Below are 13,161 nucleotides of genomic sequence, written 5' to 3'. Positions count from 1 at the left end.
TCTCTCTATAACTTGCTGTATAAATTTTCTGAAATTAATTCTAAAGCTTTCATGCTGATAATAACAATAAATGAATCAGCTCTACTGACTTAGAATTCTGGGAGGAATAACACAACTGGAAAAGTTGGGCAAGACTGGATTAAGGATATATTTTAGATTTACAAAGCAGAAGTGGGACACATAGGGCATCAGGAAAGGCAAAACTAATCTGTGAGTAGAGCTCCTGAATATGTAGCCTTGAAGGTAAGGATATTTTGGTGTAAGATTAATATCAAACAAGTCTACCAAATCCCAGAAACTGAAAAATAGATCCTTTTGTGGAAGACAGGAGCCAGAAATTGTGAACATAAAACAAAAATGGTACCACAACCAAAATAACTGCTCTCAGATTGCATATTGATTACTCAATATTTAAAAGTACTCAGTCATGTTCTATCAAGTTCAGCACGGTAAACTCTGACATGCAATGGACCTTTAGATTCTTTTACTGGAGATTGCAAAGAGAGATGGAAGAGCAGATGATGTCCTGCGCATTGTGGCATCATCATGGAAATGATCCAGCTTGTGTAATATTTGTTGTCATAATGATATATGTGATATCATTCTGACTTGTACTGGACACCGATGAACACAACTAGATGCAGGAATAAAGGAACTGAAGACCTCTAAGGAAAAAAAAGCAATGTGTTCATGAAACACATTGTGAGAGGAAGGAAACAGTCATAATTCCCATTTGTTTTCAAGGCCATCTTAATTTGTTGGACTCAATAAGCAATCTGTGTCAATAACATTTGTTAAATACTATCCAAGTATTTTACTCAATTACCAGTGGTTATTATCTCAACAGCTGGGATGAACTTTGTGTTTTCAGCAACTCTAAAGTTCACCCATCTCTGTAAATTAAATGTACAGAAGTTCTTAATCTATTATAGTCAATCTTTCTAAGACAAAATAAACTTCAGAAATCTCTACATATTCAAAGGCTCTTTTCCTTAGTCATCTATTTCCTTCATTTATAAATCCATCAGGTAATCTGTATGAAACTACAGTGGTATCTCGGTTCACAAACTTAATTCGTTCCGCGACTCTGGTCGCGACCCGAATTGGTCGCGACCCGAATCAAATTTTCCCATAAGGTTCAATGTAAATATGGTTAATCCGTTCTGAACCATATGTATTTTTTTTTAAAACCACAAAAATATGACACAAAGTACAGTACGGAGAGAGAGAACGCTAACCTTGCTCGACGCGACTTCTGGCGTGGAGGACAGGAAGGCAGGTGGGGAGGTGGTTATTGCTTGGAGGGAGAGTCCCCCTCCCTACAGGAAGCCACAACCACGTGTCACGGCAGGGAAAATGGCCGTGGATCCTGTTCATCACCCAATCCGACGTTCGTGTACGGAAGCAAAATTTTGCGAACAGTGCTGTTCGTGACCCGAATTGGTCGTGAACAGAAGCGTTCGTGACCCGAGGTACCACTGTATATGCAATCTTATTTGCACATATTTTGAAATGCAGTGGAGCTCATACTCATTTGCTCTAAAAGTTATTATCTCATAATCAACCAATTAAAAACTTTCAGTGACATGGGTTGGAATTTGGAATCTAATGTAACACAAATAGTATTGGATGATAGCTGAATCAAAGTTTAGAAGGCACTTGTACCAGTTACTGTCAGAATTATAGCCAGAATATAAGGATATATTATTGGTACATAAATGTTAAAGTGAGGATTTCATAGAAGTAAATACACATGGTAGTAAACAAGGCAAAGGCCTAATTTTCATGGTCTAATTTCAGAAGTCCTACAAGTGAGCTCATATACTACATCTGGCTTTTGTCTCAGGGCAGATAAGATGTGATCTAAAATGGGTAACATTTAGCTTCACCCCTTGTCATTGTCTCTGATCCCTGTGAAGTTTTAAGGGGATGGATCCATTCGATTGGTCTGCCATAGGTGCCTAATGATCCCATGAGTTTTCAGAGTTTCCCAAAGATGAAGCAGGCATTTTGGGAAATTCTGGTCACCCATTGGAATAAAGGGGTCACAAAGATTCTTGACCGAATTGTGCTGGAGCAGCCTCTCCCATCCTGCAGATCTACAGCAGTTCCTTGGTTTACTGAGAAGCTGAGGGAGATGAGCCAGCAGAGGAGACACCTGAAGTGTTTCTGGAGGAAAACCCACTGGTAAGAGCTTCCATTAGACTTTACAAAGTGACAATTTGAGGAACATAAAGGAGATATTTTATTGCACTGATTGCGTCTGCCAAATGCTACTCAGTAGCACTCTTCAAAACAACTGACTCCCTCTTGGGAAAGATGATCACCAAGATCATCTGAAGGGCAGGTGTGAAGAATTTTTGTGGCACTTGTCCAATAAAAGCACACAGATTTAAGAGGATTTGGACTCCAGCTGGATAGTGATAATAGAAATGACTGGGTTTTCATCTTGGGAAGTGATCTGGAATTATTTGAACCTGCCAATCTTGAGGAAGCAAAGTGACTTCCATCACTTCTCATTTGGATTACTGCTCCTCATGGTTGATTAACTTCTCCCATGAAGTGGCAGGAGGTTGGAACTGAGTAGTAACCAATGCTTCTTTGAGTGAGGAGTGTTCCTGTCACCTTGCTTAAGAAACCTTCATGCAATCTGACTGTTTTGCATAATTTTGGTAGCCATCTGCCAGTGGTTCTGCAATCCTAGAGAGCCCTAGAAGTAGCAAATTATTCGGATCCTTGGCAGTCAATTTCATGCCAGGGTACACCATGGAAAATGCACTGGTCATGCTTGTGGATAACATACAGAGACACCAGGAGCACAACCCTTCTGATCCTCTTTGATATCTTAGCAGCTTTCAATATCATCAACCAAAGTATTCTTCTGGGCCATCTTTGAAGTACTGGAGTGGGAGACTGTTTTGCAATGGTTCCCCTACTTCTGAAGGAGGCAGTTTCAGCTGAAGGGGGAATTCTTCCTCAAAACTCTACTTTGTGCAGTGCCTCACAGCTCTGTGCTCTCCACTTCTCTTTAAGATCTACATGAAACTGCTGAGGGAGGTCATCCATTGGCATGGAATCCAGTATCTTGAGTACAGTGATCATACCCAACTATATATTTTGATGAGCAGATGGCAGCTGTGGCTAGGAGGGCTTTCACACAGTTATATCTTATGTGCCAATTGTGGCCATTCTGGGATCAGGAAGCTACACTCACAGTAACTCATGCCCTAACCACCTCCTCTTTGGATTACTGTAATGATTACCTAGGGCTGCCCTTGAAGAATTTTTGGAAGCTATAGCAGATACAGAACATGGTGACCCAGACAGTGATGGGCATATCCTGGTACACCTGAGTGACCTCACTGTTTTGGGAGCTAAAGTGGTTGCTGGTTGGCTTCTTGGTGTGATTTAAGGTTCTGATTGTCACATTTAAGGCCTCACATAGCTCTGGACTTAGTTAACTAAGGGACCACTTCCTCCTGTATTTATCTGTCCATCCAAGTAGGTTGAACAGGGTCAACTCCTTCCAGGTCCCATTATGAGAATGCCATCTGACAGAGCCTCAGATTTTATTTTATAGCTACTCCCACATTTGGAACTTCTTTACTCTATTTGGTCAGCTCCATAGCTCCTAGGCTTTAGGAAAGCTATCAAGACCTATGTGTTTTGTCTAACACAGGATGAGGTTATATTCTGTTTCTGGTTTTTATTTTGATTTTGAAATGTTTTGGGGTATATTTGGGGGGGGTCTTTCTTTTGGAAGTATGTTTTTATTAGCCTCCTAGAGTTCATGGGATTGGGCAGCATACAATGTTATAAATAAATAAATGGTGATTGCCCCAAAAATATGCCCAGTAAATGCTGTCTCAGTAGAAACAATATCCCACTACAACGTAAAGTACATTGGGTTAAATCCAAAAGTTCCATTCCACTGATGGAAATGCTCCTTCTTCTATAGAATTTTTGGATCTAATCCAATTTGTGTACACTAGTTTTACATATGCACAAAGCGATGAGTTTTTAGAAGAGAACAATCTAAAAAAAGGCTATGTCACTTCAGTAAGAAAAAGTAATTGATATTTTATGCAGGATGCAATTCATGCACAAAATTCTACTGAAAACTCAATACTAAATGAATGCATGAGTTAATTCAATTGAAATTAGAAGCACAAAGTATGTTATTTACAGTTCTTCCAAGAAGTAATTGCCACTTAATAAATGGGACTTACTGCCAGATCATTGGATATAAGAAAAATTAGCTTGGAAGGGCTGAACTTCATTAGAAGAGGGAAGGGTTATTTATCATATTTATAACCCACAAATTCTAGCAAGCCCACCATGGCAGCTAACAATAAAGACTGAAACAACACTTAAGAAATCCAAAAATAATGAAATATTTTTAAAAGCTTCAAAACAGACTATAAAAGCTATAAATTACAATACCCCAAAACACCACAGTGCATAATGTCAAATGTAAAAGTATCCAGGTCTACACATCACTCCTAGCAGCTTCATGTGGATGTTAAAAAGCATAGATACAGTGGGGCAAAAAAGTATTTAGTCAGCCACCAATTGTGCAAGTTCTCCCACTTAAAAAGATGAGAGAGGCCTGTAATTTTCATCATAGGTATACCTCAACTATGAGAGACAAAATGGGGGAAAAAATCCAGAAAATCACATTGTCTGATTTTTACAGAATTTATTTGCAAATCATGGTGGAAAATAAGTATTTGGTCAATATCAAAAGTTCATCTCAATACTTTGTTATATATCCTTTGTTGGCAATGACAGAGGTCAAACGTTTTCTGTAAGTCTTCACAAGGTTTTCACACACTGTTGCTGGTATTTTGGCCCATTCCTCCATGCAGATCTCCTCTAGAGCAGTGATGTTTTGGGGCTGTCGCTGGGCAACACGGACTTTCAACTCCCTCCAAAGGTTTTCCATGGGGTTGAGATCTGGAGACTGGCTAGGCCACTCCAGGACCTTGAAAAGCTTCTTACGAAGCCACTCCTTCGTTGCCCGGGCGGTGTGTTTGGGATCATTGTCATGCTGAAAGACCCAGCCACATTTCATCTTCAATGCCCTTGCTGATGGAAGGAGGTGTTCACTCAAAATCTCACAATATATGACCCCATTCATTCTTTCCTTTACAAGGATCAGTCGTCCTGGTCCCTTTGCAGAAAAACAGCCCCAAAGCATGATGTTTTCACCCCCATGCTTCACAGTAGGTATGGTGTTCTTTGGATGCAACTCAGCATTCTCTCTCCTCCAAACACAACAAGTTGAGTTTAGACCAAAACATTCTACTTTGGTTTCATCTGACCATATGACATTCTCCCAATCCTCTTCTGGATCATCCAAATGCTCTCTAGCAAACTTCAGACATGCCCGGACATGTACTGGCTTAAGCAGGGGGACAAATCTGGCACTGCAGGATTTGAGTCCCTGGCGGCATAGTGTGTTACTGATGGTAGCCTTTGTTACTTTGGTCCCAGCTCTCTGCAGGTCATTCACTAGGTCCTCCCATGTGGTTCTGGGATTTTTGCTCACCGTTCTTGTGATCATTTTGACCCCACGGGTTGAGATCTTGCGTGGAGCCCCAGATCAAGGGAGATTATCAGTGGTCTTGTATGTCTTCCATTTCCTAATTATTGCTCCCACAGTTGATTTCTTCACACCAAGCTGCTTGCCTATTGCAGATTCAGTCTTCCCAGCCTGGTGCAGCTCTACAATTTTGTTTCTGGTGTCGTTCGACAGCTCTTTGGTCTTAGCCATAGTGGAGTTTGGAGTGTGACTGTTTGAGGTTGTGGACAGGTGTCTTTTATACTGATAACAAGGTCAAACAGGTGCCATTACTACAGGTAACGAATGGAGGACAGAGGAGCCTCTTAAAGAAGTAGTTACAGGTCTGTGAAAGCCAGACATCTTGCTTGTTTGTAGGTGACCAAATACTTATTTTCCACCATGATTTGCAAATAAATTCTTTAAAAATCAGACAATGTGATTTTCTGGATTTTTTTTCTCATTTTGTCTGTCATATTTGAGGTATAACTATGATGAAAATTACAGGCCTCTCTCATCTTTTTAAGTGGGAGAACTTGCACAATTGGTGGATGACTAAATACTTTTTTGCCCCACTGTAGAATAAAAACTTGTAGTACCATCAGCTCCCAAAGGCAGTCAAGAAGGATATCATGGTCAATTGTATGACAGGCTGCCAAAGCATCCAGAAGCAGAAGAAAGGAACATATTACCCTTGTCACACTCTCTCAACACATTGTCCATAAAGGCACCTGTGCTGTCTCTATGCTATACTTTGACCTGAAACCCAACTGAAATGGATCCAATAAATCAGTTTCAGCCAGAAGTGCCTCTGAAGCTACCCAGCCATCCCTCGCTCAGTCCCCTTGGCCAGAAATGACAAATTCAAAAATGGTCTGTACTTGTTAAAAAGCAATGGTTCCTTCAGTTGGAAATGTACCACCACTTTCTTCATGGGTGTGGCACTACCTTCTCATTGAGGGAAATCTTAATAATCAAGCATGTTACCTCCCTCAAAAGATCCCAGAGCCAGTCTCAGTCAAGAGAGAGAGAGAGGCAGATCTAAAGTATATGAACTCATCATCATCCTGCCCATGTCCTCACAATGCACAGGAAAACAAAGCCTTTCTCTGACCAGAATTTATTCATGCTAACTTGCAGTTTGCCCAAGCTGATGATGGTCTAAACAACCACTAAGAAGCACTGAACTCCTTCTATTCTACAGTGTGAGCCCAAGTCTGTCTTTCTGATATGGAGTTCAAATCCTCAGAGAATTGGAGGTAAAACAAAATTCCAGTGAAAGGATACTTCCATTCTACTATACTAATGCAGGCTCTTCGGAGTGGGTTATTGAGGGACAGACAGAAGAGAGCACGGGCTGGCCGACTATTGGATGTATTACCCTGTTTTTTGCTCTTGGCATATTGCTGGCGCTTTCTTTGGGACAGAGATCCTACAGGTTGAGCTGGAGCAGTGCTCATGCTTTGGGCAGCCTTGGCTTGTCTAGCAGCATCAATTGCAGCTTGCCAAGATAGCACCGTTTGCTTGGAAGGTGCTGAGCTGTTTGGCTGGAGCGCTGGGCTGTCACCAGGAAGAGGAATTCTGGTGCTATTTGCATAGCTTGCTTCTGTGGAAAAACAAAAGAGAAGAAGAAAATTAATTTGCCTTATTTTGAAATTGTTTTTGAAAGGACTAGGCTTCAGTGAAGTTTAAAGCCTTTTCTTTAAAAAAAAGAACAAAAATCAACCAACCCTTTCTACTGAGATTAAAAGGTTCAGGAATGAGCATGATAGACATCAGTATCTGTGGGACAGATAAAAGTTAGGAACTGAGTTTTGGATATTATCCACCCTGGAGTGGCCATAGCATTAAATTCCTTTGCTTTTTTAAAAAAGTCCTTTTCACTGGTTACACATAGATATAGTACTGTACACCATTTGCATAGTAGACACCAAGACTGATCCTAACCAAAATTTATGCACTGAGAGCAAGTGCAGAAAGAGTTTCCACATCTATACAGTACATGTTCCACTGTATGACTGGAAATCCTGCCCATCATGTGACCATCATCCATACAACTATAAGCACTTGGCTTAAAAGGATCAATCCCCCTTTTCTCTTCATGATTTCAGAATTCACATGAAAGAGTTAAAGTTACATTACAGCATCCTTTATAAAATTAAATGCCACCATTAGATTTTGCTTCTGTGACCACCTAATCATATATAGTTTAGATTTTGTTTTAAAATGTAGTAACATTGAAAAACTGTGTCCATTAATTTGGGGAAAAATCCAATATGAGGTTTAAAAACTCTCATTTTAAGCAACCATGTATCTAAAAACAAATTGTTTTTATTTATTACACTGTTATCTTATTCTTCTCCAGAAATACAAAGCAACCTGTATTACTGAATCACTAGGCAATTGGTTGGCCCTATAAATAAAATTAATAAATCACGTTATTCTCCTGCTCTCCCATTTTATCCCCATAAAAATATTGGAAGGTACTGGATGAGTGCAGATCTGAATCTGGGTCAGCCTGGTTGTAGTTCAACATACAAACCATTACCCTCCAACTGAGACTCCCACTGGTGGCACATCTCCTCACTCTAATGACTAATGCCAGATTAAGCATTTTCAGCCTAGAGATGGATAAGGGAAAGAATTGTGTTGCAGGTGGAAAAAGAGCTGTTCTTCCATGTGTGTACAGTGAAGATATTTGGTGCTGCTGTGGAAATAAGGTTGCTGCTTTGTATATGAAAGGGAGTCAATCTCTGAACAAATCCACACTTCCAGTATACTCCAGTGTGAGCGCAACCCACCCACCATCTCCAGAGGGCATGTCATCCTCAGTCCACCCCCATTCAATGCAACCTCCAGCCATGTTTTCTGGCTTTGTGCCAAAAACTGTGTTTTACAGCTGCATTACCTGGTTTGCATGCTTTGTAAGCAACCCCATTCTACTCCAACTGGCTATTGCAGCCTGTGCTGGGGATGTGCCTCAATCACAATGTGGTTGTTGCTCACATTGTCATTTTCTTTTACAAGATCACAGGTGGAAGGCTCCTTCCTTTCTTCCTTCCTTCCTTCCCTTTCTCCTTTCCTTTCCTCTCCTCCCCCCCATTTATCAGTGGAACAGCGGAAGTCTAGGCCTACCTTTGCTTTTATTTGTTTTTAAAATAGGTGAAATTCTGTCACTTTCCCCTTCTAGTCAAGTAGTGACAGGAAAATGGCAAAACTTATTTTTTTTATACATCAATGCTAGGCCGGTGGGCTGGCCAAGGAAAAAGGGAACCCACCAATCAGAGGTTGTAGTAAACCCAGTCCAGACAGAACATTAAGTTATTAATGTGTAGTATGAATTATTACAGAACCATAGAGAAGCTTACAGGTATCCTCATTTAGTGACCACAATTGGGACCAGCAACTCAGTTGTTAAGCGAAGCAGGCACTAAGTGAAATTGTGACTGTGCTTATGGCCTTACTTCAGCTTTCCTTTGCTTTACAGACCTGCGAAGGTTGTAAATGTATTGATCATAGAGTTATTTTTTCATCACTATTGTAACTGTGAACAGTTACTAAATGAGGAATACCTGTACTACAATTTAGGACCACGTTGAAAGTGTTTTTGTTAATCTCATCAATGGAGATCCCACAATGGTTCAGCCATGACAATTTTTGTATAATGTGTTTATTACTATACTCTATTTTAGTTCATGTATTTCTATGATCATTTATTTAATTATATTTAAATGTATTTATAATTTGCAAATACCTGAAAATGCATTGGATAAGAGGCAGCATATAAATAATTGGAAAAAAATATTTAAAAGGTGATTTTAGTAAACTAGGACTATAGTGTCCCAGATTCAAGCCCACATTTGTCCACAGAAGCTCACTGGATAACTCAGGACCAGTCAATATCTTTCACCTCAAGAGTACCTCTCAGAGTTACTGAGGTGGGGATAAAACTGGAGGATGTACACTATTTTGAACTCCTGGGTGGATGTAACATTAATGAGCAAATAAAGAAAAACTCCATTTGTCAATAAATACATTAAAAACAAGAAAAACATTCAGTTAAAAAGTGTTGGTAGTTACAAATTCACTTGTGCCCTTAAAGCATACTCACACACACTGTATATCAGTGGGTCCACTTTACCTCCACCACTATCTAAGCAGTAAGCACCCTTCTCCATTCTCATATCTAGTGCTGCCTCTCTAATTCCCATGTTTTGGGGAGTCTTTCATTGCAGTCCTCCTCCTTTACAAGTTGAAGCTCAGGTCATCAGTAGACCTTCAAGAATTACTATATTTTAAACATCTAAACACACACATGTTAAACTGAAAGTAAAAGACTAACCTCTGATTTTAAGTAAAAAATTAATTCATTTTAAAGAGAACAACCCTGTCGCAAAATAATCACAACAATAAAAAAGGAGATAATGATTACAAGGGGAAAAAGGGGGGGGGGGATTCCTAGACCTATATGAAAATATATACTATTTTTCCCAATATGAAATCTAATCTCTTTCCCTAATGCAAAATTTAACACAATGGATATTTGTTTACTAAAAATGCAGGATTCATCTCCATCTTTTTTCTTATGAACAATGAGTTACACTTTGGTTTCTCTTCAAATCATATAAATCTTTCACACTGTCTTATTATACATCAGACACTTGTCTCTTTCTATGCCCGCTCTCCAGTCTTCCGCTATCAGTTTTATTTCTCTACCTCACTCCATCTACTGCTAAATCAATTAAGGCAATAGAAATAATAGGCAGTCATCCTACCATTAAGTGGTCACTACCCTGGAAAATCAGCATTTCCCTAATTTGCAAAGGAAGCTTTGAAAGGCTAAAAGAAAGCACAGGTGACTGAAACTGAGTTATAAGTGAGCAGAATGTGAGACGACTGTAAGATGTGCTATATGACATGGGTCTTGAGGCACTATCTTAAGTAGGTTTTTCCATGGCATCTCACTTATATACATCTGCAAATGGCTTGCCCCTTAACTTAAAAAAAATCTTATGAAAAATGCTAAAAACAATAATACTGAACAATGAAACTGAGAGTCCTTCTGAACTTATAATTGTGCCAAAGTTACAAAGGAGAAACAACAAACCATTATAAGTGATCTTTAGTATTTGAAATATACATGAAACTACCAAGTGGACAAGACTTTCTAACCATGCTTTAAATTTGAGGTTTCATGTGGTCAAAACTGATGGAAAGACACAAGAAGTCAGAGAGAGACTCTGTCAGAAATCTCGTCCAGGTGACAAATAACTTACAGTCTGTGAAGATTAGTAGAAAAGCCTTTCTTTACAAATATAATTTCCCCCTCTATCGGTGCCATAATAAAAAAAGGAGGGGAAGTGTGTTTTGTACTCCTTTCCATATTATAGTGATAAGAACCAAATATTATCTTCCCTCCTTTCGACACCTCCAGAGCTGCACACAAGAATGCACGTGTACACCTAGTTATGGAAAACAGAGACTGAAAGGGTGGAGGGGAATGTTTAAGATGGCTCCCTTAATGTGCAGCTGAGAAAAGGTAGCTCTGAGAAGTAGCGGGCATCTTTTTTTTACTGACCAAGGAACTATAACGAATCTCACTCAGGGATCTCTTGAGAGCAATCCAATGGGTGGAGAGCTGATAGCTCTTCTCACAGCAACAGGACCAGGTTATTCAAGGAGCAGAGCATCTCCCTCACCTGTAATCACTCCATACAAGAGCAAACATTGTCAGATCCACCCGACAATGGTTTCTCCTGAAATCATTTCATCATTTCTCCCTCCCTCCCACCCCAGTGTTCCATTTATTTATTTATTTAGCTAGCTAGCTTGCTTGCTATTTCTGGGCCAGGAGGCCACGAAAGAAGGCAGCCGGCCTCTTCTCCTTTGCAAGGGACCTCTGAAAGTGAAGCAGGTGGGCTCCAGAGGGAGTCGCTCTTTTTTGCCCTCTGGCACACGCGCACGCACACACGAGCTCAAAGCGCCCGTCAATTCAAGCAGGATGAATCACTTCCACGCAGCTCCGGGGAGACGGGCGGGGGGGGGGGTGGCGACAAGGCAGCAACAGCGCCTCCCTGAGCCTGTTTGCAAAGATGAGGAATACACACGAGCCCCATGTGCCTCCTTTCCCTTGATGCTTCGAAAGCGGGTGAGGAGGAAGGAGAGAGATGGAGAGGGCTCGCCGTCCCCTTTTGCTCACCCCGGGCTTCTGACAATATAGCGCAGCCCGGGGACCACCACCGCCCCCAGAACGCCGAGGGCAAGCGTCACATCCCTTCCTCGCCCTCCCACCCTCAGCCCAGCCTTGAGGCAAAAGGCAGACGTGCCAAATCAGTGCAGCGCGCTCTCAGGGGAAGGCGGCGGGTTGAGGGCGGCATTGGATGTGGCGCGCCCAGCTTCACCTCGGAAGCTTGCCATAACCCCTGACCTCATCCCTCGATCCCTCTGCTTCCTTCCTCTGCCTTTAATCCTCCCCGCGACCCCATTCTTTAATCCCACTCCACTCCCGGTTTTCCCACAATCCGCCGCCGCTTAATCCCGCACGGTGGCGGCGGCGTTTGCTGCTTTTCGAGGAGGGAGCAAGCGCTTCGTCCAGCGGCTCTTACCGTCAGGGAACTGCTGCTGCAGCAGCTGTTGGGGCAGCATGGTCACTTTCGCGAGGAGCCTGAGGCGCGGGCGCTCCTTCCTCTGCTGTTCCGAACCGGGCGTGCGATGATGCTCCCCTCTCGCCCTGGCCCTTCCCCTGACCTGGGTTGCCCGCTATCCGGCGGTCCTCATGATAGTGGTGGTGCTGGCTAGCAAGAGGCGAAGGCTCGGGGTCGCTGAGTCTACCACCACCGCCGCCGCCGCCGCTGGATCTTCCCCTTTGCCGCCGCTTGCAAACCTCTTCGAGTTTGGGCCAACATGACACTCACATCCGGGTGACACGGGCGCCCTCCATCCCTAGCAACCCACCGCCCGTTGCTGCCGCCGCCGCCGCCGCTGCCGCTGCCGCTCGGTCCCCGGCTGCCGCCTCTCTGTTCCCGCAGCCGCTGCCTAGCTGCCTCCCGCACAGTCGCGGCCGCGGGGTTAACTCTCTTGCGCCTGCCGCCGCCGCCACCTGCTGCTCGAGGAGGAGGAGGAGCGCGAGGGGGCTGCCCAGGCGAGCACGACCGAGGGGAAAGACTGCGTACAACGAGCAGCCTCGCAGCAAACTCCGAACCCGACTCCCCAAATAGAAAAGTACGCGTCGCGGCCTTAACCCCTTCCTTCCCAATGCCACTTAAATGCTTCGAAAGAAGAGACTTCAAGGCTGCCTGGAAGCCCCGCCCTCCGACATGCAAATTGCTCCGACATGCAAATTGACCTGACCCTGGCGCTGTGATGCAAAAAGCTAAATTAATGAGCCTCCGGATTCGGAGACAGACCATCTCCGATAGCCAGATGCCTGGAAAATGTAGCAAGGACTTGTTTCATCCTGCTTGCTAATTTCCGGCAGCTTGTAACTTCTGCCTCATGATACAGTGTGAGAATTCTTGGCCTTAGGTGTAAGAGCACTTTTCTCACAGGAGATAGAGATAGATAGATATTAGATATATTAAAAAGCATACTGTATCTTT

At 42.5% G+C, this 13,161-nt stretch overlaps 1 protein-coding gene across 1 annotated transcript in view; it reads right to left on the bottom strand.

Moving 5' to 3' along the window:
• Window positions 1-12,763, bottom strand: part of CACNA1D (calcium voltage-gated channel subunit alpha1 D) — a 242,030-nt gene extending 229,267 nt beyond the window's left edge. The window contains 2 exon segments of the mRNA XM_088134184.1: window positions 6,851-7,169; window positions 12,169-12,763. Coding sequence (XP_087990310.1) covers window positions 6,851-7,169; window positions 12,169-12,208 — 359 coding nt within the window. The 5' untranslated portion in view covers window positions 12,209-12,763.
• Between the last annotated feature and the right edge of the window lie 398 nt (window positions 12,764-13,161).

Source organism: Python bivittatus, unplaced genomic scaffold (genome assembly GCF_059951505.1).
Source record: "Python bivittatus isolate LINGU-HERP-01145 unplaced genomic scaffold, Pbiv_v1 ctg000080_np1212, whole genome shotgun sequence".
NCBI lineage: Eukaryota > Metazoa > Chordata > Lepidosauria > Squamata > Pythonidae > Python > Python bivittatus.
This window is presented reverse-complemented; position numbering and strand designations above follow the sequence as displayed.